Source organism: Rhinoraja longicauda, chromosome 3 (assembly GCF_053455715.1).
Source record: "Rhinoraja longicauda isolate Sanriku21f chromosome 3, sRhiLon1.1, whole genome shotgun sequence".
NCBI lineage: Eukaryota > Metazoa > Chordata > Chondrichthyes > Rajiformes > Arhynchobatidae > Rhinoraja > Rhinoraja longicauda.
In genome coordinates, this window is record NC_135955.1 from 36,363,183 (window position 1) to 36,387,554 (window position 24,372).

General features: G+C 40.7%; 2 protein-coding genes across 5 annotated transcripts in view; one reads left to right on the forward strand and one right to left on the reverse strand.

Annotated features, from left to right (window-relative positions):
- Nucleotides 1-738: 738 nt before the first annotated feature.
- mlana (melan-A) lies at nucleotides 739-23,246 on the reverse strand. 4 transcript variants are annotated; one of them, XM_078395936.1, is made up of 8 exons: nucleotides 22,938-23,246; nucleotides 9,753-9,799; nucleotides 9,454-9,508; nucleotides 7,868-7,933; nucleotides 5,675-5,763; nucleotides 3,695-3,791; nucleotides 1,947-2,063; nucleotides 739-862 (listed from the first exon to the last, which is right to left on the reverse strand). In XM_078395936.1, exons 5-8 carry the CDS (start codon nucleotides 5,746-5,748, stop codon nucleotides 794-796), a joined length of 357 nt encoding a protein of 118 aa, XP_078252062.1. In that variant the 5' UTR covers nucleotides 5,749-5,763; nucleotides 7,868-7,933; nucleotides 9,454-9,508; nucleotides 9,753-9,799; nucleotides 22,938-23,246; the 3' UTR covers nucleotides 739-793. The 4 variants fall into 4 exon arrangements, with proteins under 4 accessions (XP_078252062.1, XP_078252063.1, XP_078252064.1 ...); XM_078395937.1 differs by lacking the exon at nucleotides 9,753-9,799; XM_078395938.1 differs by lacking the exons at nucleotides 7,868-7,933; nucleotides 9,753-9,799; nucleotides 22,938-23,246 and having other exon boundaries at nucleotides 9,454-9,532.
- Nucleotides 23,021-24,372, forward strand: part of ermp1 (endoplasmic reticulum metallopeptidase 1) — a 46,249-nt gene continuing 44,897 nt past the window's right edge. The window contains exon 1 of the mRNA XM_078395934.1: nucleotides 23,021-23,413. Coding sequence (XP_078252060.1) covers nucleotides 23,100-23,413 — 314 coding nt within the window. The 5' untranslated portion in view covers nucleotides 23,021-23,099. The remainder of the gene's footprint in view (nucleotides 23,414-24,372) is intronic.

Genomic DNA, 24,372 nt, shown 5'->3' on the forward strand with positions numbered 1-24,372 from the left:
TCCTGCTAATTGCTTCACATGATATTTTACTCGTACCTTGTTTTATAACATAAGTGAACTAATACTGCCGAACAAAAATACTTACAGCCTCATTCTACTTGATTCCTCGTGACTTTTTAAAATCCAGAATCCTACTTAATCCTCAGCAGGTAAAATATCAGTACTCTACTTTTTTTTAAATTAGTGCAGCAGGAAAGGCAGCTTAAGAATTATATATATATATATTGATCTGTTGAGATTTTTGTCAGAGGAAGCCAAATCTACTTAAAACTTGATTGAAAACATATAAAAATTGTACTTTTTGCTGCCACCTTAATTATGACTTTAGGAGCAAAAACAATCATCAGAATTTACATTTCAGATGACTGCTCAGTCTGACGTTTGTGCAGAAAGTAAATGCAACTCCAAGATATTGCGGGATGAAAGTTATTACAAGCTCCATGATTTGATGAGGTTTTCCACAGCTGCAACCAAGTGAAATTTTACAGTGCAATTTCTGCATCAGATAGCCATGTATAGTGTTGGATAACAAGCATATATTTCACACGTCCTGTGCAGTTTGAGTCATTTACCAAAATTTAAACATTCTCCTTAGTGTTTGCAGCTGGAATATTCAGAAGAGCCTCCACTCCCTTATATATAATTTGAGAATTTACACACAGACAGATTAACTTTGTTTATTGCAGCACATGCAAACATGACATTAATGTACAAGTTATTAATGTACAACATACAAAGGTTACATTTCTATGAATGGAAGTAGATAATTCGTCAGCAGTGATGAACTGTCATTTCAAGGAGAATATACTGGCGGCATTTGCTCTGAAGCAGTTTTCTCATACACAGGAGGAGCATTTGGAATCTGTTGAGTGGGAAAACAGAGTTAATTGTTTTTAAGGATGCGCGTGTTAAATCAAAAGGGCAGGAGCCAATGAACTGTTTAATATAGTGAAGAGTGTACAGCATCACAGTTTAATGTTACAGTGCTTAATTTAGAATTATGTAATGATGCAGAAACAAGTTAAACATTGTTGATTATTAAAAAGTACGTGGCCTACACACTTTTAGTCTGTAAGCTTTAATTCTGCATCAATATGAAAGGAACAATGTAAGTTGTGAGTTAGGTATTGTGATTTTGAAGCATGATATAAAATCCAAACTTTATTGAGGATGGTTTACAGTGGACAGTGTATCAATTAAATCCAGTGAGATATCAGATTTCAAGTGCATCTGCTGAGCCTTTAGACTTTAGAAATACAGCGTGGGAACAGACCCACCGAGTCCCTGCCACCCAGTGATCACCTGTACACTAGCACTATCCTACCGTCTAAAGACAATTTACAGAAGCCAACAAACCTGTACTTCTTTGAAGTGTGCGAAGAAACCAAAGCACCCTGAGAAAACCCACGCGGTCACCGGGAGAACGTACAAACTCCATACAGACAACCATAGTCAGGATTGAACCCAGGTCTCTGGTGCAGTAAGGCAGTGATTCTACCGCTGCACCACTGTGCCACCCATTGACTTTCTTGAGGTTTTTAACTGTTCGGTCTCTGCAATTAATGCCAAAAGGCACTCTGCTGACAAAGAGTTGTGGATATAAGTCATGGTGAGGTGCAGCTCGCGGTATGCCTCTCGTCTTACCAACCACCATTTACTCTTTTCTGGTGCCAAACTTGACTTGTGCAGTCAATGCGATTCGATTTGTTTTATAACAATCCTGCACATCTCTTTATATTTTCAACCTCCAAGTCCACTTTATTACTGAACATCGCTTTTGATTTTTATTGTGAAAGTATTTTACTGATTATTATATTTTGCCTTAATATCCAGGATATAATTTAATCTTCCAGTTTTTACATCACGCTTACCAAAAAATAAATTTCGAAGCTCTGCAAATATAAGTTTGTCCATTGCATAAATTTATGGAAGAGGCAAGGGCTTACCAGATTTGAATTAGTGTAATCTTTCATTGTATCTTTGGTCTCCAAAGGTCTTCCTTCTTCACTGTGATGGAGTGATGGCATTAAGGAACTAATTGCACTATTCGGTGCATGTCGACTCTGAGATGATAAATATATTAACAAGTACACCACAGAACATGACTGCTGTTTCCAGAAATTGATTATGCAATGATTAATGCAAATAAGAAAAAAATGAAATATGGTTTGCAAATTTTTAAACAAAATGTTGCTATACTGTAACTGACCATTCTGAGTTCTGATGAAAAATCAGCTGTTTCTTTCTACACCGATAGAAAGAAATAATTCACCTGCTGTGTATTTTTAGTATTTCCTGTTTTTATTTCAGACTTCCAACATCTATAGCATTTTGCTTTTGGACTGTTTTAAAAAAATAATGTATTTTCAAGTTGTTTTTGTTTTGCAGCAAATGTTTTAGGCTAATATTCAGTGTCTATGAAATACAATAGCTAATACAAATACATACTGAAAAATGTATGTAATGACTGTAGTAAACTAACAGCGGTTGCTGGATTCTTAGGACTGAAGACTAAATCCAATTCCGCTTTTAGAAAATATTTGATTTTTCATTTCTACAGATGCTGCCTGATCTGCAGGGTATGTCCAGCATACATATATGACAGAAGTTAGGTAACTGGTTTAATTTTAGTTTTAGTTTTAGAGATACAGCCTGGAAACGGGCCCTTCGGCCCACCTGCCGACCTGCGATCCCCGCATATTAACACTATCCTACACATATTAACACTATCCTACACACGCTAGGGACAATTTACATTTATAGAAAGCCAATTAACCTACAAACCTGTATGACTTTGGAGTGTGGGAGGAAACCGAAGATCTCGGAGAAATCCCACTTGGGGAGAACATACAAACTCCGTACAGACAACACCCGTAGTTGGAATTGAACCCGGTTCTCTGGCGCTGAAACGCTGCAAGGCAGCAACTCTACCGCTGCGCCACCGTGCTGCCCTATCACTCCACAGTTCCATTGCTCTGTTTTCTCTCCCGTGTCGTAATTCGTCTTCTGTTTACATCTCTGTCAGGCAGATCAGCTTCATGTTTTCTCCACCCTTTCCCAGACAACACTAACACCATCTATGTCTAAAAACTGTTACAATTGTTTCATTTCGTTGGGTTGCTGTTAATTACTTAAATTATTGCATCGTATGGGAGGCGCACTCCCAATCTCGTTGTACCCCTGGGTACAATGACAATAAAGATATATTGTATTGTATTGTATTGTATTGTCATAGGCAATCCCTGTCTCCACTTGAGCATAAGGTAGACACAAAATGCTGGAGTAACTCAGCGGGTCAGGCAGCATCTCTGGAGAGAAGGAATGGGTGACGTTTCGGGTCGAGACCCTTCTTCAGACGGGTGACGAGAGTTCCACTTGTGCATAGATATCCCATTCTTCTCTTCACCCTCCCGTCTTCTCTATCACGTAAAAAATCTATGATAAATACTAGATATTCTGAGAGATATTAACTATGTTTCTCTCTCCACAAATGGTGCCTGACGTGCTTAGCACTTCCAGCATTTCCTGTTTTTATTTCAGATTTCCAGCATCTGCAGCTTAGTGCTTTCAGCTTTTAACAGTTCCTTTGCAAGTTTTCTTGACAGAATATACTATTACTTTATTGTTTTGCAATAAATTGGCATCTGGTCATCAACCTTGAAACTGCAAAATCAGGTTCACAAAAAAAATCTACCTGGAGTGTCAAGTATCCATTACGTTTCTTGTAGTACCAGCAGCAGGTCAGCAGTAAGATTACAAAGATTATTGCCAGAATAGCAATGCCAATGGCCCTGAAAAGAAGAAAAGGGGATGCCAATTCATACCATTATTAAAGTTTCATCTACCCTCTATCTGATTTTTTGTTTAATGCAATTTTTTAGTTCATTTCAATAATCACTAGCAAATTATTGCACATAAATCTTGATTAGATCTGACCATATTCTGGCACCTTGACATTGTTTTGGGATTAAAAATGTAGTCGCTTGAGCCTGATCTACCATTTCACAGTATGCTTATATCTCAGCTGCTTTGTCTTAATTCTGTCTACTTACTTTAGTTTTGTAATATTTAATATCATTCCCTTTCATAAATCTCAGTCTTATTTAGGAAAGTTGGCCCTCATTTTCTCCTCCATTTTTTGGGGTTGATAACCTGTTCCAGATTTTGATTAACTGTTGTGTGAAAAAGTGGTTTGCTATGTTTTCCTAATATCTAATGTAAAGATTATTTCTCCTTGCTCTGGTTTCTTCGGACAGAAGATGTAGTTTATCCTTTATTAATCATAAATATTTTTTCAAAATCTTCCTTTGATTTTTTTTTCCTTTGAAAACATAGTATTATTGTTTATAATGTAGCCTTTTTAGTCCTGTTAAAGATTAGGTGAATCTTGGTTGCATACTGCCCAGAGTCAGTTTATGAACAATGTCCAAAGACTTTTAATGACAGAAAATTATTTCAACTTGACATGACTTTACCATAACAAATATGAACATATTTTATTGAGAAAGAGAAGAGCCATAGACTCTGGCAGGTTAGAACATACCTTTATGCATTAAATAATGAACATATTGGGAAAATTATTGGGGGAAAAATGGTGTTTATTAGATTAAAAGACTATCAGATTAAATATATCATTTTACAAGGATAATTCCTCTTGGTATTTTTGTTTAAAAGGCAGTCTCATTTTGTACTCAAGCTGCAATATTTCCATCATCTTTTGGAATAATACTGGCCTCTCTTTGATATTGCACAAAAGCTTTTTTTTTAATTATTGTTGGATCAAAATAAATGATCTCCAGAAAGCTATGCTAAAAGTGAGTCTTCTTGACATATGATTTAAGTCAGCTTTGCTTGATATGAGATTCTAGACTAATCAAGATGTTGGGCACTAGGTACCAAAGTTACATTTGTTCCACAGTAGCAAAAGGGCTTGTTTCCTGATTTGTTCTTCAGTCTCAATATATAAAGTTCTCACCTATTATGTTTGTAATTTCATGGAAAATATGTCAGAACGTAATATTTATAGCACGGAATCAGGTCATGTAGCTGAAAAGATATATGTTGGTACTCCACAGATCCCTTCTGTTACTTTGTTTTATCTCGTTCCATCAACACTTGCTATTTCAGTCTTCCTTGTGCACTTAACTGACTTATCCTTAAATATAACTATTTTAATAAGGAGACACTGTCAATACATGGTTTTACCTAGTAGTAAATTATTGTCTTAACAAGCTATAATTCAATAAAAGCAAGTAATAACACATTCCTTCGGCAAAGGTACTCATTTTGCATGGTTAGCCGCACAAAGATAATTTATGACAATAACACTTGGTTCCAATCCCCTTCCATAAATCCAACAACTTTATTTTTATTCTTTAGAACAATTGAAGAAACTTGATGTCTGGGGAATCGCCAATGCTTCAGATAAAATTACTGTAAACCTACATTTTTTACAGCAGAGATCTTTCAAATGTGAACTCGTTTTGTAATTTACAGATAATTATCAGAATCAGACCTTGGCTGGGACAGTAGATGAATAAAAATTAAAAACCCAGTTTAACGGTGTTTAAACAGTCAGTGATTAAAATTAATGCATTGAGTTAGTTCACAAATAGTGACGGAGAAAAAGTGATCAAAATATTTGCATTCTCAATCATAGAATATTCAAACTTACTCTTCTAATTTTAGGTAATGTCTATCTTCCCTCGAACCAAAACCTCCTTGCAGAGTGTAATCAGATTTTGGCATTTCTGTAGAGTCAGTCTAAGAAGCCAAAAAAGTACAACCATGAAGTATTCCTGGAATATATTCAACGGGATACATTTTGTCTGTTCCTCAGAAAAACGATCATTATTAATGGCAGTAAAAATGGCAATATCACTCCGTGAAAACTCTTAATCATGTTATAAAATATGAACAGTCTCAATCGCATAATTAAATGTTGAACAAATCTTGTATATTTCCTGATTATTTGATTGAATTAAAACTAAATCAAAACAAATTATTTTGATTGCACCAATGAGTAACTTACTCTTAGAAGCTGCTGCTGATGTCTGATTCCAAGCCTGAGTAGTTATGGTATTTGCAATGCTGCTCTTTGTATTCCACCCCTAAACCCCTGTATGGAATTCTTATGACTATCATGAGATGAAGGCCTGACCAGCAAGATTTTTTTTTAGCTCTTACTGACATGAATAAGCGGCAAACCAGCATGAAAAAAAAAAGAAAAGTCTGCATTTTCAAGCTTAATCTGCATATTTCATGGCCACAAGGCAGAAATTCAGTTCTAAAACTGAACAGCACCTCCCTGTGGCACTTTCTAGCGTATTATTTCTTCCAATGCTTGCTTTGTACGAGGCATACGTTTTACATCAATTTGAAAGCTTTGTGCAAACATTTGTTTTCATTATTCCTGACCATGGGCTTTATTTTATCTCTCCTTGTCTCCACCACATTCCAGCTCCCTTGGAAAATCAGAAACCAGAATTCAGACAGAAAATTACACACGCAAATCAAAGCACAAAACAAGATGTCGTGATACTAATCCCAAGTATAATACTTAGCACAAGATCAAAAAAGTCACAGCGCCCATGGGATGGATAAATTATCTAGATGATGAAAATGAATTAAACGGATTGTGCTGTCAGGAATGAGGGGTCTGAGGAAGGGTCCCGATCCAAAACATCACCTATCCATGTTCGCCAGAGATGCTGCCTGAGCTGTTGAGTTACTTCTGCACTTTTGTGTATTAACCATTATCTGCAGTTCCTTGTTTCTACATCTTGGTTTGCTTTTCCAGCCTGGACCAAATTCTTTCAGATATCCCAAGCAAGAATGACATCAACTGCCGGGCTAAAAGAGAAGTGCATTCCGTACCCAAGCCTAATGTCTAGTACAGAGTAAGGGAATATAAAAACAAATGGTGGATTAATAAAGCCCAAGAGATCCAGCATTTCACTGACTTTGGTGACACCAGGGTTTTTTTTCAATGCAGTCATTGGGCCCATCTTGCAGAGACACAAGTATCGAAGATGGACAAAATATTCGGAAGGAGGATGAGGCAACCCTTACTGATGGAGAGAACACTTTGACGAACTGCTTCACCACAAAAGAGCTGTTGACATGGTTATCGATCACATTGTGCAGAGGCCGATGAAGGAGCATATGAGAGATCATCTAAACTTGCAATATGTCTGTGATGCCATTCTGAAGATGAGGAACAATGAGGTTGTGGGTCCTGACGGGGTCCTAACCGAGATTCTGAAGGAAAGTGGAGCCGACCTCCTGTGCTTCATCCATCCCCTGATATGAAAAATCTGGCACAATGAAATTATAACTAAAGACTTCTGAGATGCCTTGATTGTCACCATCTTTAAAAAGTAGGACAGTGAAATCTAAAGGGGCATCACCCTCCCGTCCACTACCAGAAAGATAATCATCCGCGTTCTTTTCAACGGACCCCTTCCTCTGTCAGAAGAAATCCTTCCCAAATCCTAATAAAGCATCCGCCCAGCCAGAGGCACAGAAGACATGGTTTCCACAGCTCAACAGCTACAATAAAAATACAAAGAGCAAGAACAGCCACTGTATCTGGCCGCCATGGACCTCACAAAAATCTTTGACTCTGTGAACAGGCAGTACCTCTGGCTGACTGCAATGGCAGTTGATGTCATTCTGCCTGGGATATCAAAAACTGAAAAGCCAGAGAAATACATAAACGTGCTGAGACTATTTCAAGATCACATGTCTGCAACCATTCTCCCAAACAGTGGCAACAAATCAGGAACATTTAAGATGGAAACTGGTGTTAAGCAAGGGTGCATTATAGCTCCAACCCTGTTTGCCATCTTCATTGCAGCCATCTTACCTGTCACCAGACAAAACCTGCACCAGGCATGTAGATTTCCACTAGGACAGACGGCAGTTCTTCAACCTAAACAGAATCAAGAGTAAGGGCTCCACCACTTCCATCATGGAGCTGCAATATGCAGATGACAAAGCCAGTTTTCTTTACTTGTAGGATTATCTGTGATACATCCTTGGTGCATTGGCAAACACAGACATGCTCCTTGGTTTGGCTCTAAACATAAAAAGGACCAAAATCCTCCACCAACCACCACCTGACAACTTGCCATCACCTTCAACAATACATTTCAACAATTGATGTCTGGCAAATGTGAATCACTTTCCATATCTTAATACCCACCTCCCCTCCAATGCAGACCTTGACAATGTTACATCACATATATACACACATCCATACATCCATACATACAAACATACATACATACATATTCAAAAAATGGCACATCAGCTGCACCAACATGGAGAACTTCGCACAAGATGGAGCAACATGAAGAATCACTGTTCACAAACAAGCTGCACTTCATGCACTCTGATAGGCTGTAAATTATAAGGGCCAGCAAGAAAAGGAGAGACTCGCCAGCAAGAAGGCCCAACCACATCCCACCACCAATAAGACTCATCCATGCCCACTGCAATAAAGTCTGCATCTCTGGTATCAGCCTCTTCAGCCATCTCAAGACCCACCCTCCAGGAAGGCAATCTTACTCGACTTTGTGTGACCATTGATGATGATGATTCGATTTGCACACAGTGTTAGTTTGTGTAATGTCCTCACATCTAAGCAATAGATTGAGCTTGCAAGTCAATTCTCCAAGTCTTTTTAAAAAACTCACGTGTGAGGATGATTTATTACCCGGTCTCTAATGAGACTGCTAAGTATGCTTAACAAGTGCCTTGAAGATTGAAAGAACTACTTGATGACTTGACACTTGGCATATCAACTCACCCTAGCATGAGAGCTGTGATCCATCCAATATTGAATGCAATGATGTTGTAAGTGTTGGAACCACATGAGTATGGTCCTTTCCAATTAGGTCTAGTGTCAGCCGCAAAATTTTAATTCTATCAGATAATTCTTTATTCTAAATATTATTCAGCAAAAATTCTGGTTTAAGTATAATACAGAAGTTAACTAAATATTTGTGTGAATTGACTGAAGGACTAGAGTAATAAATGCGTTGTCTACACCAAGCTTTTTTTCTTGATATCTGGTGAGGAAATGTTTGTGCAATTAGCAAAGGAAATGATTTTAAAAGATAAACTGATTCATCTTTTTTTAATCTATTTTTCTCATTTTTCCGTCTATGCCTTCCAAACGTTTGCAACGTACACTTGGGCAAGCAGTAATATTTAGGCAAAATGGATGTATTTCTGTTTATGATATTGGAATTTTGGAATAAATGGTTGGAGCTGCACAGGAGAAACAGTTCTTCCTTTCATTTTTTTTCTACACCACTGACAAGACTCCACATATCATTACATCTTTGGATTTTAATTTACAAACAATTCTTTGTATAAGATGATGCAGCACATTTTCACTTTCACCCCAAGGGGGTCAGAATATGGAATGTATAGTCGTTCACTTACTAATTTCTTTGGATTTTAATCCTCTGATCCATGTGAGGCTATTGTAGCACAGGAGCTGTGGATGTAATAGGCATATTTATACAAAAGTCTTCTGTTAAGTAAAATGAGCATTATGACTGAAAGTATGTCAGCTGACTCAATTAGTTTCCAACTCAACAAAATAAAAGCTCACTCTTACTCAGCCTCGTGATAAATTCCAATGGTTATGTGAATAGCAAAGAGTAAAAGAATCTAGAAACATTGCAACAGTAAAAGAGTGTGGTACAGAAAGCTTCTGCCACAGATCATGCACAATTTACCTTTAAGCTGAGTCGATTCAGGTTAGTAAAAATACCCCAAACCAGTCCTATTGCAAAACAGAGACATAAAAAGTTTGTAAAAGTTAAAATATCAAGGTCATAACAGTCTCATTGGGACTCTGCAATTCTGTAATTAGTTCTGGCTTCAGACGATGTTTTTAAGCAGTTCTGTAGGTTTATTATTGTCACATGTACGAAGATACAGGGAAAATTTTATTTTGCATGCTGTCCAAACAGATCAGATACATTTTACATAGATACAATCAGATCAAACTCAAATATTATAGATAGAGCAAAGGGGAAGATATAGAGTGCAGAATATAGTTCAGCATTGTAGCACGTTGTTCAATATCAAATTCAGATTCATATAAACCAGAGTGCAATTAAATTCCTTGTTCACATGAAGCTCACAGAGTGAATAGTACACATTGTGGTGATAAATACAATAATGAGTGCAAATCAGCAGAATTATGCAAAAATTGTTGTGCAATCCAAAGTAGCGCAGAAAATACTAAAATATAATAAGTTAACAATGGGAGTATGTGGCAGCTGCTCTGGAAAGGGGGTATGAAAAAAAAAGATTGTTTCAAGAATCTGACAACAGTGGGGGAAAACCTCTGAAGTCTGGACATCTGGGTTTTCAAACTCGTGTATCTTCTTTAAGAAAGTAGAAGAGAGAAAAGCAAATGGCCGGGGCGGCAGGCATCCTTCTTGATGCAATACACTGTGAAGATGGACTGGATGGAAGGAAGTGACAAGCCTGTGATGGAATGGGCTATGTTCACCACTCTCTGCGAGTTCAGAAGTTCAAGAGCAGAGCAATTGCCACTCATTGTTAATGGATTACTTTCAATTAGTGGAACTGAATGGAGGTTCAGGAGAATCCTCGTGAACATGTTGAGTCTTCTCAGATGCCAAAGAAAGTAAATATGCTGATACGTTTTTTGTAATCATCACATCAGTGTGAACGGACCAGGTTAGCTGTCTACTATTTCGACAGCAGCTCCATCGATGAGGACAGGATTGTGTTCAGCCACAACCTCCCAACCCAGAACCATTTTTAATGTTTTGTGAAGTGTATTATAGAATAATAAATAGTAAACACCTCATATTTCGCTTGGGCAACTTACGACCCATCAGTATGATTATTGATTTCTCTAATCTTAAGTAACCCTTGCATTCCCTCTCTCTCTCTGTCCCTTTTTACCTACAATTAACCTACAAACCTGTATGCCTTGAGTGTGGGAGGAAACCAGAGCACCCGATGAAAACCCACGTGGTTAGAGGGAGAACGTGCAAATATCGTACAGACAGCACCTGTAGTCAGGATCGAACCCAGGTCCCTGGCACTGTTAGGCAGCAGCTCTACCGCTACATCACTGTGCCGCCCCAAATTCTGTGACTTTATGATTTTTTACGATTCTGTATTAATGCCATGAAGCACTTTTTTTGTGCATTCTGAGTAATGTGTGTAATTTTGTATGTGAACCTTGAATTCTAACCATCCATCTATGTGTGGATTCATAACTTCATGCAGAATATGAAAACTTAATCTGCAATGCAATTAATGCATTGCTGGATTCACATCCAAAGAAACTATCAGGTGAAAAACTTTTATTGCTGGTAATTTATCAAAAGGTATTTTATCACTTAATTCTTAACGTTCTGTGGTACGATATTGAAGTGGTGGGAACTTGCATTCAGGAGCGAGCAGCAGTCATGGGCTGAACGTCTGGGAATCATCTGCGAATGTGAGGAAGAGTGTGTAGGAAGGAACTGCAGATGCTGGTTTAAACCAAAGATAGACACAAGTAACTCAGTGGTTCAGACAGCATCTCTGGAGAAAAGGAATAGATGACTTTTCAGGTCGAGACCCTTCTTCAGTGTCTATGATTCCTGCATTGGCCACGCCAGTGACCTAAGAACTGACGAGACCGGAATGAAATGAAGTTATCCTTGATCCAAAGGGACTGCCTAAGAAGTATGTTCATATTCTCATGTAACATTTGTTTTATATAAGCAGTCAGATCAACACAATGGAAACAGTAACAAATATTTCTAATTTCACCGTCTTTCACAGAGAGCAAGAATGTCCATTTTTGTAGCTATATTTCTCAACAATCTATCTTTCACATATTCAAGATATACAGGGCATAAAACATTCCTGAAGGTAATTGCCTGCACCCAAATTTAGTTTAGATATATGACATGAAAGTAAGCCGTTCGGCCTCCTGAGTCCACACTGGCCATAATGTAGATCACCTGTTCATACTAGTTCTACTCCCTACACACTAGGGGCAATTTAGAGAAGCCAATTAACCTACAGACCTGCACGTCTTTAGGATGTGGGAGGGAACCAGAGCACCCAGAGGAAACCCACGTGGTCTTAGAGAGAATGTGCAAACTTTACACAGGCAGCACCCGACCTCAGGATCGAACCAGGGTCACTGGCGCTGTGAGGCAGCAGCTCTACCATCTTATTTTCCTGCATTATGTTATCTAATGAATAAACTAATAAATGGAAATGTCCAAAGCTACATGACCCTTGGTTAACAGTCACCTGCATTGCAAAAATTGCTTAATCATTCATCCCATTTTTAGTTGTGGTACATGATTGTATGCAGATTAACTGCTCTATTTGTCTATGTAAACAATGACAATATTTTTAAGAGTTAATTTAATAGGAAAATAGTGCAAAGGTTTATTTTACCCCATTATGCTGTTAGATTCATTGATTCAATTAGTTTAATCTCTTTACACCATTTTATGGCTATTCAATTGTGTGAAAGTGATTATTTATGACTGAAGGAGACCACAATTTGGAAAGTGGTGGAGTGGTAGATGTACTGAAGCATGTTGACACTGAGGTGGAAATAAGTTTACCTAATGATGGTACTTATGGCCCAAGATCACACCAGAGCTCAGTGCCAGGCAGTGCAGTTGATAGGGATAGAGTTGAAGATTAGGGAAAGGAACTTGTGGCAGAAATATCCTTTGCTTTTCTAATAGTTACAAGAAAATTCTGCTCAATTGGTATTGGATGTTGAACATTCAGACAGTATAGAAATAATGGAGAATGTAAAGAGAGTTATTTGCTGTTATCAGCATGCACATGGAAACTGAAGTCAAATGATGTGGCCAAGAGGAATCACTTGGATGGGAAATAGGGGCCAGGAATAGATTTTAGTTTAAATTAATTTGGAGAATCAACATGTAAACAAGTCCTTGGGTCAACTGAGTCCACACCGATCATCAGTCACCATAGGGAATGGATGAGAAAGTGGAATAACATAAAACTCGTGTGCACAGGTGATCAATGGTTGACGTGGTCACGGTCGGCCAAAGGGTCTGTTTGTAATGCTGTAACTCTAAACAAAGCTAAACTGAACTAATGTAATTTCTTAGAAAAATATGGTGCAATGTGTCATTGCATATCCTTTTATACAATTCTTCACTTTATGTTGTCGCATTCAAAGTGAACTTTAATGCACTTTGCTACTTTCTCTGTACTTTGCGCTGCCAGCCAGGAATCCGCCAAATCCTAACAGAGGGTAACGGGGTACCGGCAGCTGGAGAAAGTTCACATGCACCATTCAGGGAAGCAGGGCCTCTGAGGAGGTATTTTATCAGTGGGTATGAAGTTTCTTTCCCTTCTCCATTAGCCATCCTGTTTTTATCCACTACAGTTTTATGCCATGAGCTGTAGCCTGTAAGGCCAAAAAGGGTATGGAAGATGAGAGTTCTGTTGATTTTCTGCATTTGAGGCCTTATGCTTCTATACTCCCTCCATGATAAATATAAATAAATATAAATTAAATAAAAGGATCAGAGAGAAGAAAGCACATTTGTTTTGAACATCTTTGTTTTTGCTACAATACAAATAAGGAGAAAGAATTCACATTGAAACATCCTTTTATATTGCAATGCAGATCAGATCATCAGAAGACATAATTATTAGTAAAAAGTAAAAAAAGGTAGATAGGATTAGTACTTACTTTTAAAAAAGGAGCTTTCCTAGCCTTTTTTTGTGAAAAATTTTGAATCACAGCATGAAAATTAATTGTTCTGGCAATGTTTGATTCAATAGCCTGGCAAAATCCACAAGACGTTCCTGAGACATTGTAGTCCTTAAATAATTCTTAATCAGGTTGAGTTTGCTAAGTGACCTCCCTGCAGAAGTTACTGTTGCTGGAATTGTTAATAGTATTCTGAAGCTAACACAAACATTTGGAAACAGGTCACAAAGTCTGTACTCTGTTAACAAGTTCAACAGATTTAATGGCTTTAACTGTGCATTTACAAAATTTGCTTTATGTACTGAGGGTAAATTTTGCATTTCTTTTCCAAAATCATCACCATTAAGGTCAGCAGGATATTGCTTTATCAAAGATAAAGCTTTTCTCTCCACATCACTTTCAGACATGGTGAGATATTCCCCACCATTCCCCCCCTCCCCCTCCACTGCCCCCTCCACTGCCCCCCCCAACCCCCCCCCCCCCCCCATTCACCCACCCCATCCCCTCTCAACATCAACTGGCCTCACTCACCCTACCGATCTGTGGACCCGTTGGCGGCGAAAGCGACTTACCTGTGCCCCGTGCATGTTGCGCTGATCGGTGGCGAAGCGAGGTGAGGCAAACGGCGAGGCGAGGGGAGGCGAACAGCGAGGTGAACGGTGAGGCGAACGACGAGGAGAGTGGAAAGAGCGGAGGCTCCCCCCCACGTTGGACCTGGACCAATTGGGTGTCGAGCGTATTTTTTTTTAAACAATTTTTTCTTTCTTATGCAAGCTAATTTTTTTTTGAATGAGTAAACTTTAAACAAATGGGTTATTTTAACGGCTTTTTTTAAAAAGTCTATTCTGTGAAACAAACGGAACGGCTTTAATGGCTTTTTTAAAAATTGAAAACGTTATTTTGGGTTTTTTTAAAAATGTTTTTTTTGAGATTTCAGGAAATTCCCGTCCCCCCCTCCTTTGGCTCCCAGGCCCCCTTTTGGACCCCGGGCCCGGGTACAATGTACTCCCTGCACCTCCCTCTCAGAGGCCCTGCAGGGAAGATTGGTCCTTCAGATTGTTCAATTAGTTCACCAAGTCAAAAATCCAAACCCACTGAAGATTATAATCTCTGCTCGTAGGCTCTCTTTTGTTAATTAGAGGTAAATAGAGCTATTGACATTTGACAATTCTAAAGGAAGAATATTTTACCTTAACATCTTTATTCATCAAATACATCTATATCTGATAACTCCTGCTGCAAAGAACATGAAGGGTCTTGACCTGAAATGTCACCCATTCCTTCTCTCCAGAGATGCTGCCTGTCTCCAGCATTTTGTGTCTATCTTCGGTTGAAACCAGCATCTGCAGTTCCTTCCTACACAATCAAGTATCAAGTTGTGTTTGAATATCCCAGTGCCTCCATTTCCACCAAAATGCTCAGCTGATATTTCTTAAGAACCATAGTCTTATTCAGTAAAAAGATCATACCAGACAGCTGGTAGACACAAAATGCTGAAGTAACTCAGCGGGTCAGCTGGATTTTACTCCTTCATTTCAATTCACTTTCTTAGGCTGTACATCTTTGAATTTACAAGAAGGAGTTACCTCTTATACCATTAACTTCAAATGTCATTTTATTGCTTTACAAGATTACACCCTACCACATAAATAGCTCATCTATTTTGCCTTCAGGATCATATCTTGCTCATCTTTGGGTGCCCTCTAAAGTTTACAAAGCCTTTACTACAATTTAGCATGGTACTTGAAGTTGTTATTGCTCTCTAACATGGATGATGGTGCTTACTACAATTGAATACAAGTACAGTATTAAGATATTCCAAAAGGAGGAATATTTTACTTTGACACCTTTATTAAAGGCATTGATTGCATTTGTAGCCTGTACTCTGGATTTTTTGGAACCTCTATTAACTGGAATTTGTGATGAGGATATTACTGCATATTGGTATTTGCCACAATTGATTTGCTGCCAAAGTTTACATTTCTATTTACTAATTTGCAAACAATGCAGCTTGCACAAAATGTGATTGTCTTTGTGCTTTGGCTCGGTTCCCCATTTATGTCACTTATTCTTTCATGTGGTGCAGTGGAGGTGAGGGTTGAATTACAACCTTTTGGTGAAATTACCACAAAGTCAGGAGAGGGGCTGCTCCACCTGCTCAAGACCTGTGGAGCTTTGGTCTGATTGCCTGATACACTGCTGGGAAGCAATCAAGGGCATACTTCAAGAGGTTCTTCGTAAGGGTTTTCAGAAAGCAAGAGTGACATGTTAACTCCAGGAAAATAACTCCTTTGGCAGTCGATGGAGGATGAGACATAAAGAGCCAACAAATGTTTTCCTTGAAGTTCTCCAACATCATCTTCTAAATCTGTGTCTCATTTTTGAGCGGAATAAGAAATGGGTAGCACGGTGGCGCAGTGATAGAGTTGCTGCCTTACTGCGCCAGAGACCCTGGCTATCGGTGCGGTCTGTACGAGGTTTGTACATAACTCCACGTGATCGCGTGGGTTTTCTCCGAAATCTTCGGTTTCCACCCACGTTCAAAAGACGTACAGGTTTGTAGGTTAATTGGCTTGGTATGAATGTAAAATTGTCCCTAGTGTGTATAGGATAGTGTTAATGTGTGGGGATCGCTGGTCGGTGCGGACTCGGTGGGCCTATGGGCCTGTTTCCATGCCGTATCTCTAAACTAAACTAAACAAAAATGCTCACACTTCTTCCAAAAGATTGATAGAGGGAGTTCTGTGAGCAGAAACCTTAAAGAAGATAATGGGTAAGTCGAATGAATGCAACCGAACATATTAAGGATTCTTATCATCGATGATTTTTTAAACTCAAAGGAGTTGTTTTCACTACACCTTTTAGCTGATTTTCTTTCTGATGCATTAGTAATTGATGCAGAACTATTGCCATGTCTTGTTGGAATTCTGGGCCAGAGTACAGACATGAGGAGAAACATAGAGGCGTAAAAAACTGCAGAAGCTAGAATCTTGAGCCAAAAACAAAATGCTGCAAAACTCTGGGTCAGGCAGCATCTGTGGAGAGAATGAACAATCAGCATTTCAGGTTGGTTGAGATAACGTACAGACCCAAAATGTCATCTGTTCGTTCCCTCTTCAGATGCTGTCTGACCTGCTGAGTTCCTCCAACACTTTGTATTTTTGCTACAGACATGACCATATCATCTCAACTTTTTCACCGCCTTTATTTTCAAAGTATGGAAGCTGAAAGCTAACTGACTGGGGGACTAGATCACACCTACTCCCTCATGGAAACGTGAAGTGGGGTCTTGAGGGAGTTAAAACATTGACGACATTTTGTAAAGCACTTGTGTATAATCAGCGTAATTTGAAATAATGTTAATCTCCAGTAATTCTGCATCTGATTGTTCGCTCTTTAATCTGATATATAAAATTGAGTCTGGACTATGGGCAGTGTGTGTTGATGGATCCAGGATTGGGGTTAGGAACACAGAGAAAGGGGTAAATCAGGAACATTGGCAGATTTGTAGCAGGAGCTGAGGACTGGAGAATTGTGCTTTTCAGATAGTTTTGCTGTAATCTATATACTAAAACTCTTGTTTGTTTGTTTGTTTGTTCCTGAACTAAGCCAAAACGGTACACGATAGCTCGACAATTTTAGGCCCACCTTACTCACAGTCGTCCCTTTGGTGCTAACGGAAGAAGTTTCATTGAAATCGGTGTTATATTTTTTAAGTTAATCACATTTCAAAGTTTAAATCTATCTCCTAGAGAGGGAGGGTGGGGGGTGGAGGGAGGGGGGAGTGTGGGATGGGGTAGAGAAGGAGTGGGGGAGGAGGGAGGATAAGGGGGGTTGAGGGGGATGGAGCGGGGGGAGGGGAGGGGAAGGGAGGGAGGGCGGAGGGGAGGAGGGAAGCGGAGGAGGGGAGAGGGGGAGGAGAGGGGAGGATAAAGGGGGGTTGAGCGGGATGGAGTGGGGGGAAGGGAGAGGGAGGGGGGAGGAGAGGGTGCTGCACCAATGCAGGGGAGGTTTGGGCCCAACGGGTCCATTTGGTCTAGTTATAACTTAAAGGGTTGACGGTGGAGATGCAAAGGCAAAGATTTAAAGACCACATGGATGATCTCCAAAAATTGTTCATCCCTGTCTGGCAAAAAAAAAAAAAAAACGGGGAAGGCGGCTCAACCGTGGCTAACGAGGGAAATCAAGGATAATGTTAAATCCAAGGAAAAGGCATAAAATTGGATAGAGGAAGCAGCAAACCGGAGGACTGGGAGAAATTTAGAACTCAACAGAGGAGGACAAAGGAGTTAATTAAGAGGGGGAAAAAGAGCATGAAAGAAAGCTTGTGGGGAATATAAAAACTCTCTAAAAGCTTCTTTAGATATGTAAAAAGGAAAAGGTTAGTGAAGACAAATGTAGATCCCTTACAATCAGAGATAGATGAATTTATAATGTGAAACAAAGAAATGTCAGAACAGTTAAACGAGTACTTTGGTTCTGTCTTCACTAAGGAAGACACAAACAATCTCCCAGAAATACTAGGGGATCAAGGATCTGAAGGGAATCCACATTAGTCAGAAAATGGTGTAAGGTACACTGTTGGGACTGAAGGCAGATACATCCCCAGGGCCTAATGAATTTAGAAGGATGAGGGGGGATCTTATAGAAACATATACAATTCTTAAAGGATTGGACAGGATAGATGCAGGAAAAATGTTCCTGATGTTGAGGGAGTCCAGAACCAGGGGTCACAGTTTAAGAATAAGGGGTAGGCTATTTAGGACAGAGATGAAGAAAAACTTCTTCACCCAGAGAGTTGTGAATCTGTGGAATTCTCTGCCACAGTAGGCAGCGAAGGCCAATTCACTGGATATTTTCAAGAGAGAGTTAGATTTAACTCTTAGGGTTAAAGGAATCAAGGGATATAGGAAAAAGCAGGAACGGGGTACTGATTTTAGATGATCAGCCATGATCACATTGAATGGCGGTGCTGGCTCGAAGGGCTGAATGGCCTACTCCTGCACCTACTTTTTTATGTTTCTATGTAATTTACAAGCTGAAACTTATCTGATTCTAACTCACCAGATTGACAAAAAATACATACCAAAGTGAAATGGAAGCATGGTTGGGAACTAATTGCATCCAATTGAGGGCTGCACAGTGGCAATGCTGGTCGAGCCACTGCCTCGCAACACCAGATATCCGGGTTTGATCTTAACCCCAGCTGCTGTCTGGGTGGAGTCTGTATGTTCTCTCTGTGACATATAACATTCTTAAGGGGTTGGAGAGGCTAGATGCGGGAAGATTGTTCCCGATGTTGGGGGAGTCCAGAACCAGGGGTCACAGCTTAAGGATAAGGGGGAAGTCTTTTAGGACCGAGATGAGAAAACATTTCTTCACACAGAGAGTGGTGAGTCTGTGGAATTCTCTGCCACAGAAGGTAGTTGAGGCCAGTTCATTGGCTATATTTAAGAGGGAGTTAGATGTGGCCCTTGTGGCTAAACGGATCAGGTGGTATGTAGAGAAGGCAGGTACAGGTTACTGAGCTGGATGATCAGCCATGATCATATTGAATGGCGGTGCAGGCTCAAAGGGCCGAATGGCCTACTCCTGCACCTATTTTCTATGTTTCTATGTGACCACATGGGTTTTCTCTGGGTTCTCCGGTTTCCTCCCACATCCTCATAGCAAGAGGATTTGAGTATAGGAGCAGGGAGGTTCTGCTGCAGTTGTACAGGGCCTTGGTGAGACCGCACCTGGAGTATTGTGTACAGTTTTGGTCTCCTAATCTGAGGAAAGACATTCTAGCCTCAGAGGGAGTACAGAGAAGGTTCACCAGATTGATCCTTGGGATGGCAAGACTTTCATATGAAGAAAGACTGGATAGACTAGGCTTATACTCGCTGGAATTTAGAAGACTGAGGGGGGATCTTATAGAAACATATAAAATTCTTAAGGGGTTGGAGAGGCTAGATGCGGGAAGATTGTTCCCGATGTTGGGGAAGTCCAGAACTAGGGGTCACAGCTTAAGGATAAGGGGGAAGTCTTTTAGGACCGAGATGAGAAAACATTGCTTCACACAGAGAGTGGTGAGTCTGTGGAATTCTCTGCCACAGAAGGTAGTTGAGGCCATTTCATTGGCTATATTTAAGAGGGAGTTAGATGTGGCCCTTGTGGCTAAAGGGATCAGGGGGTATGGAGAGAAGGCAGGTATAGGTTACTGAGCTGGATGATCAGCCATGATCATATTGAATGGCGGTGCAGGCTCGAAGGGCCGACTGGCCTACTCCTGCACCTATTTTCTATGTTTCTATGTGTGGGTTTGTAGGTGAATTGGCCTCAGTAAATTGCTCCCACTGTGTAGGGAATGGATAAGAAGGTGGAATAACACAGAACAAGAACAAGTGTGAATAAGTGATCTGTGATCGGCGTGGCCACAGAGGGCTGAAAGGCTTGTTTCTATGCTGCAGCTTTCAATCAACCGATCAATCGTCTGAAATCGATTAGACCAGAGTCCTGAGAATACCAGATTATCGGAGTTTCAGTAACCGCCATACCCAATCACTCTGGATTAATATGTTATTTAGTATGAAATAGTTCCAAAATGCCAACACTGTTTTGCAGAAAAATGTCACGGCCACTCTTCAAAGATTGGTGGTGAAATTAATTACTTGTTAATCTGATTTTTAATGGTAGCTTCAGCAATGCCCCCAGGACAGTTAGAGTCATAGAGTGATACAGTGTGGAAACAGGCCCTTCGGCCCAACCTGCCCACACCGGCCAACATGTCCCACCTGCCTGCACTTGGTCCATATCCCTGCAAACTTGTCCTACCCATGTCTAACTGTTGGTTGAACGTTGGGATAGTCTCAGCCTCAACTACCGTCATCTGCTTAGGCATCTTTGTTGTCAAATATTAAACGATGAGTGTAGGGCCATGGAGGCGGAGTCTGCTGTGGAACTATGACGACATTAGGCCAGCTGCAGTAGCGCAATGCTCCCTGGGCTGGATTTAATGTGTGCCAGACCAGCCTCTTGAAGCTCCTCATGATGGTGGATGTCAGAGCCTCTGGGCAGTAGTCACTAGTTTAGTTTAATTTCGGCTATTGTCACGTCTGCCATGGTAGTGAAAAGATTGCTTGTTGAATGCTATCCTGGCAGCGGGACCCCAAACTCATGCCTTCTCCCCATAACCCCTGACACCCGCACTTGTTAAGAATCTATCTATCTCTGCCTTAAAAATATCAACTGATTTGGCCTCCACTGTCTTCTGTGGCAATGAATCACAGATTCACCACCATCTGACTAAGGAAATTCCTCCTCATCTCTTTTCTGAAGGAACGTCTTTTTATTCTGAGACTATGACCTCTGGTCCTAGACTCTCCTACATGTTGCAGCAACTAACATCGCTGCTGGACAACGACTCCCACCCCATGCAGGACACTGTCACTGCGCTGAGTAGCTCCTTCAGTGACAGACTCCTTCACCCCAAGTGCGTGAAGGAGAGATAGAGGAGGTCCTTCCTTCCCGCTGCTGTGAGACTGCACAACCAGCACTGCTCCCAGCAGACGAGTCAACAATAACAGCTAAGAACACACAGAAAACTGATGACAATTTATGTATCTTTATTTATAATGAATGATCTCTTGCTCTCTACTTTGCTGCTGTAACACTGTAAATTTCCCCAGTGTGGGATGAATAAAGGAATATATTATTGTTATTATGTGGAAACATCCTCTCCACATCCACTCTATCCAGGCCTTTCACTATTCGGTAAGTTTCAATGAGGTTCCCCTTCATTCTTTTAAACTCTAGCGAGGAGAGTCCCTGTGCTGTCAAACACTCATCATATATTTAGCCTCACATTCCTGGAATCGTTCTCATAAATCTCCCCTAGACGCTCTCTACCGCCATTACATCCTTCCTAAGATATTGGGCCTGAAATTGTGCAGAATACTCAAAATGAGGCCTGACCAGCGCCTTCTAGAGCCTCATCATTACATCCTTGTTTTTGTATTCTAGCCGTTTTGAGATAAATGCTAGCATTGTGTTTGCCTTCCTTAGTACTGATTCGACTTGCAAATTAACTTTTTGGGAATCCTGCACCAGCACTCCCAAGTCCCTTTGCATCACCGATTTCTGAATTCTGCCTTCATTTAGAAAATAGGCTATGCCTTTATTTCTTTATAAAAATTCATGACTCCACACACTGCTGCGCTGTATTCCATCTGCCACTTCTCTGCTAACTCTCCCAACCTGTCCAAGTTCTTCTGCAGACTACCTGCCCCTCCACGTATCTTCGTATCATCTGCAAACCTGGCCACAAATCCTTCAATCCCTTCATCCAAATCATTTATAAACAACGTGAAAAGCAGTGACCCCAGCATCGACCCCTACCGTACTCCGCTAGTCACTGGAAGTTCTTTTGATTCTTTGAGTAGCTCCAGGGACAGATCAGAGAACAACTATCTGTCACTTTCAAGTTGCAATCGGAAACTGTATTTCAAAACAAGTCTGCTAATTGGTGGAACGAAAGGAAATTTCCTGAATACAAAAAAACTTATTGAATTGCCCACCCACTCAAACGCAAACCCGGAAGTGAGGCTCGACTCTGTGATTTGAACATGCTTTCAAATTTATTTTGAGACTTGTTTTGAAACCCAGTTTCCTGATCACTATGGTCCTTCATATAAAACTCATTTATCCATTTGAAGTATGCGTATAATTTTGAATTATGCCTTGCATATTTCATTGGCCAGAATATCCCAGCCTTGTGGCCTCAGTTATATTATTAGTTATGGTACACATGAGAGGGAATTGTCTTTCGTTGCACCAACAGCTTTCAGGGGATTCTATGTAGAAGCCTTTCCGACAAAATAATTGCATCGTCACAGAACTTGAATGTGTAATAGCTTGGCAAAAAAAATTGTTGGCTAAGAACGAAATAAAACGGAAAATGCAATTTGTAAACAAATTTGATATTCCAAGAAGCAGGCGCAGTAACTTTCTTGAAGGGCGTTTACCTAATTTTACTTTTTCACCCTCAAGTCCAATTTATTGTCATATTATGCACGTGGTAAGCTACAGGTGCAATGAAAAATCGTGTTTGAAGCAGTATCACATTCACGTAGACTGAGAACAACAAATTGCACATAAAAATTCGAAAAGAGCGCAAAAACGTATTTACCTGAAAGGAATAAACGCATCAGTGTACATATATAAAAATAACATTTGGTGTTGCGTTGTTGTGTGCACAGAAGTGGGCGGGGGGTTATTGAGAGGCCCACGCCTCGGCCAGGAACTGTGTGTCGTCGCACGGGCTCGCGCTGCCGTTGCCGTTGCCGTTACAATGGCGGCGGTCGTTAGGGAGGGCGCGGGGCTCGAGCCGCCTGCGGGGCTGGGGCGCGAGGTGCGGATCCGCGGGGGCCGAGGCCGAGGCTCAGAGCCTCTCGCTGACAAGTGGGAGAGCGGGACGAAGAAGCAGCCGAGGAGAGGCCTGCATGGCGTGCAGGTGCCGGCACCGGTGTCAGAGGCGGCAGCCTGGCCGCTGGCGGCCGTCTACATGCTGCTGCTATGGGCTGCCGTCCAGCTGTCAATGCAGCAGCTGATGCTCGGGCCGGTGCCCGCCGATGGCGGGGACATCTTCAATGCACCTAGAGCAAGGTAAATGGCTTCAGGTTTGCAACCCGCCTGCTTGCACCCGTTACTCGCTGACTGTACTTTGCCCTATTTGCACAAAGTGAGGGCGCGGCTATGTTGCTGGTACCAGTTGCACATCAAGCTGTGGACCCTTTTGGGTCACTATATCAGTTGGACATCAAGCTGTGGACCCCTTTGGGTCACTATATCAGTTGGACATCGAGCTGTAGACCCCTTTGGGTCACTATATCAGTTGGACATCAAGCTGTGGACCCCTTTGGGTCACTACATCAGTTGGACATCGAGCTGTAGACCCCACTGGGTCACTGCAGTTGAGGTTCTGGTTGATTACTGTGCAAACACCTCATAAGTGGTTATCTCGCGCATTGGTACCGGTTGGGCCATTCATTCGTGTTAGCTAAAACTTTCATATAGAAACATAGAAAATAGGTGCAGGAGGAGGCCAATTGGCCCTTTGAGCCAGCACTGCCATTCATTATGATCATGGCTGATCGTCCACAATCAGTAACCTGTGCTTGCCTTCTCCCCATATCCCTTGGTTCCACTAGCCCCCAGAGCTCTATCTAACTCTTTCTTAAATTCATCCAATGATTTGGCCTCCACTGCCCTGTGTGGCAGAGAATTCCACAAATCTGCAACTTTGCTTGTCAGACTACTACTACCAGCAGATTAGTAAAAGTGAAATAGACTGGTGAACATGTAGATTATTTGCACACTCTATATTTATATACTCATCAGGGTGACACTAATTGTGTCATATGAGGGTTTCTAGTTGAGACACAAAATACTGGAGTAACTCAGCGGACCATGTAGCATCTATCTTTGGTATAAACCAACATCTGCAGTTCCTTCCTGTACAGGTTCTAGTTTAGTTTATTATTATGTCACTTGTACTGAGATGCAGTGAACAGCTTTTGTTTGTGTGCTATCTAGTCAAAGAAAATACTGTACATGATTACAAT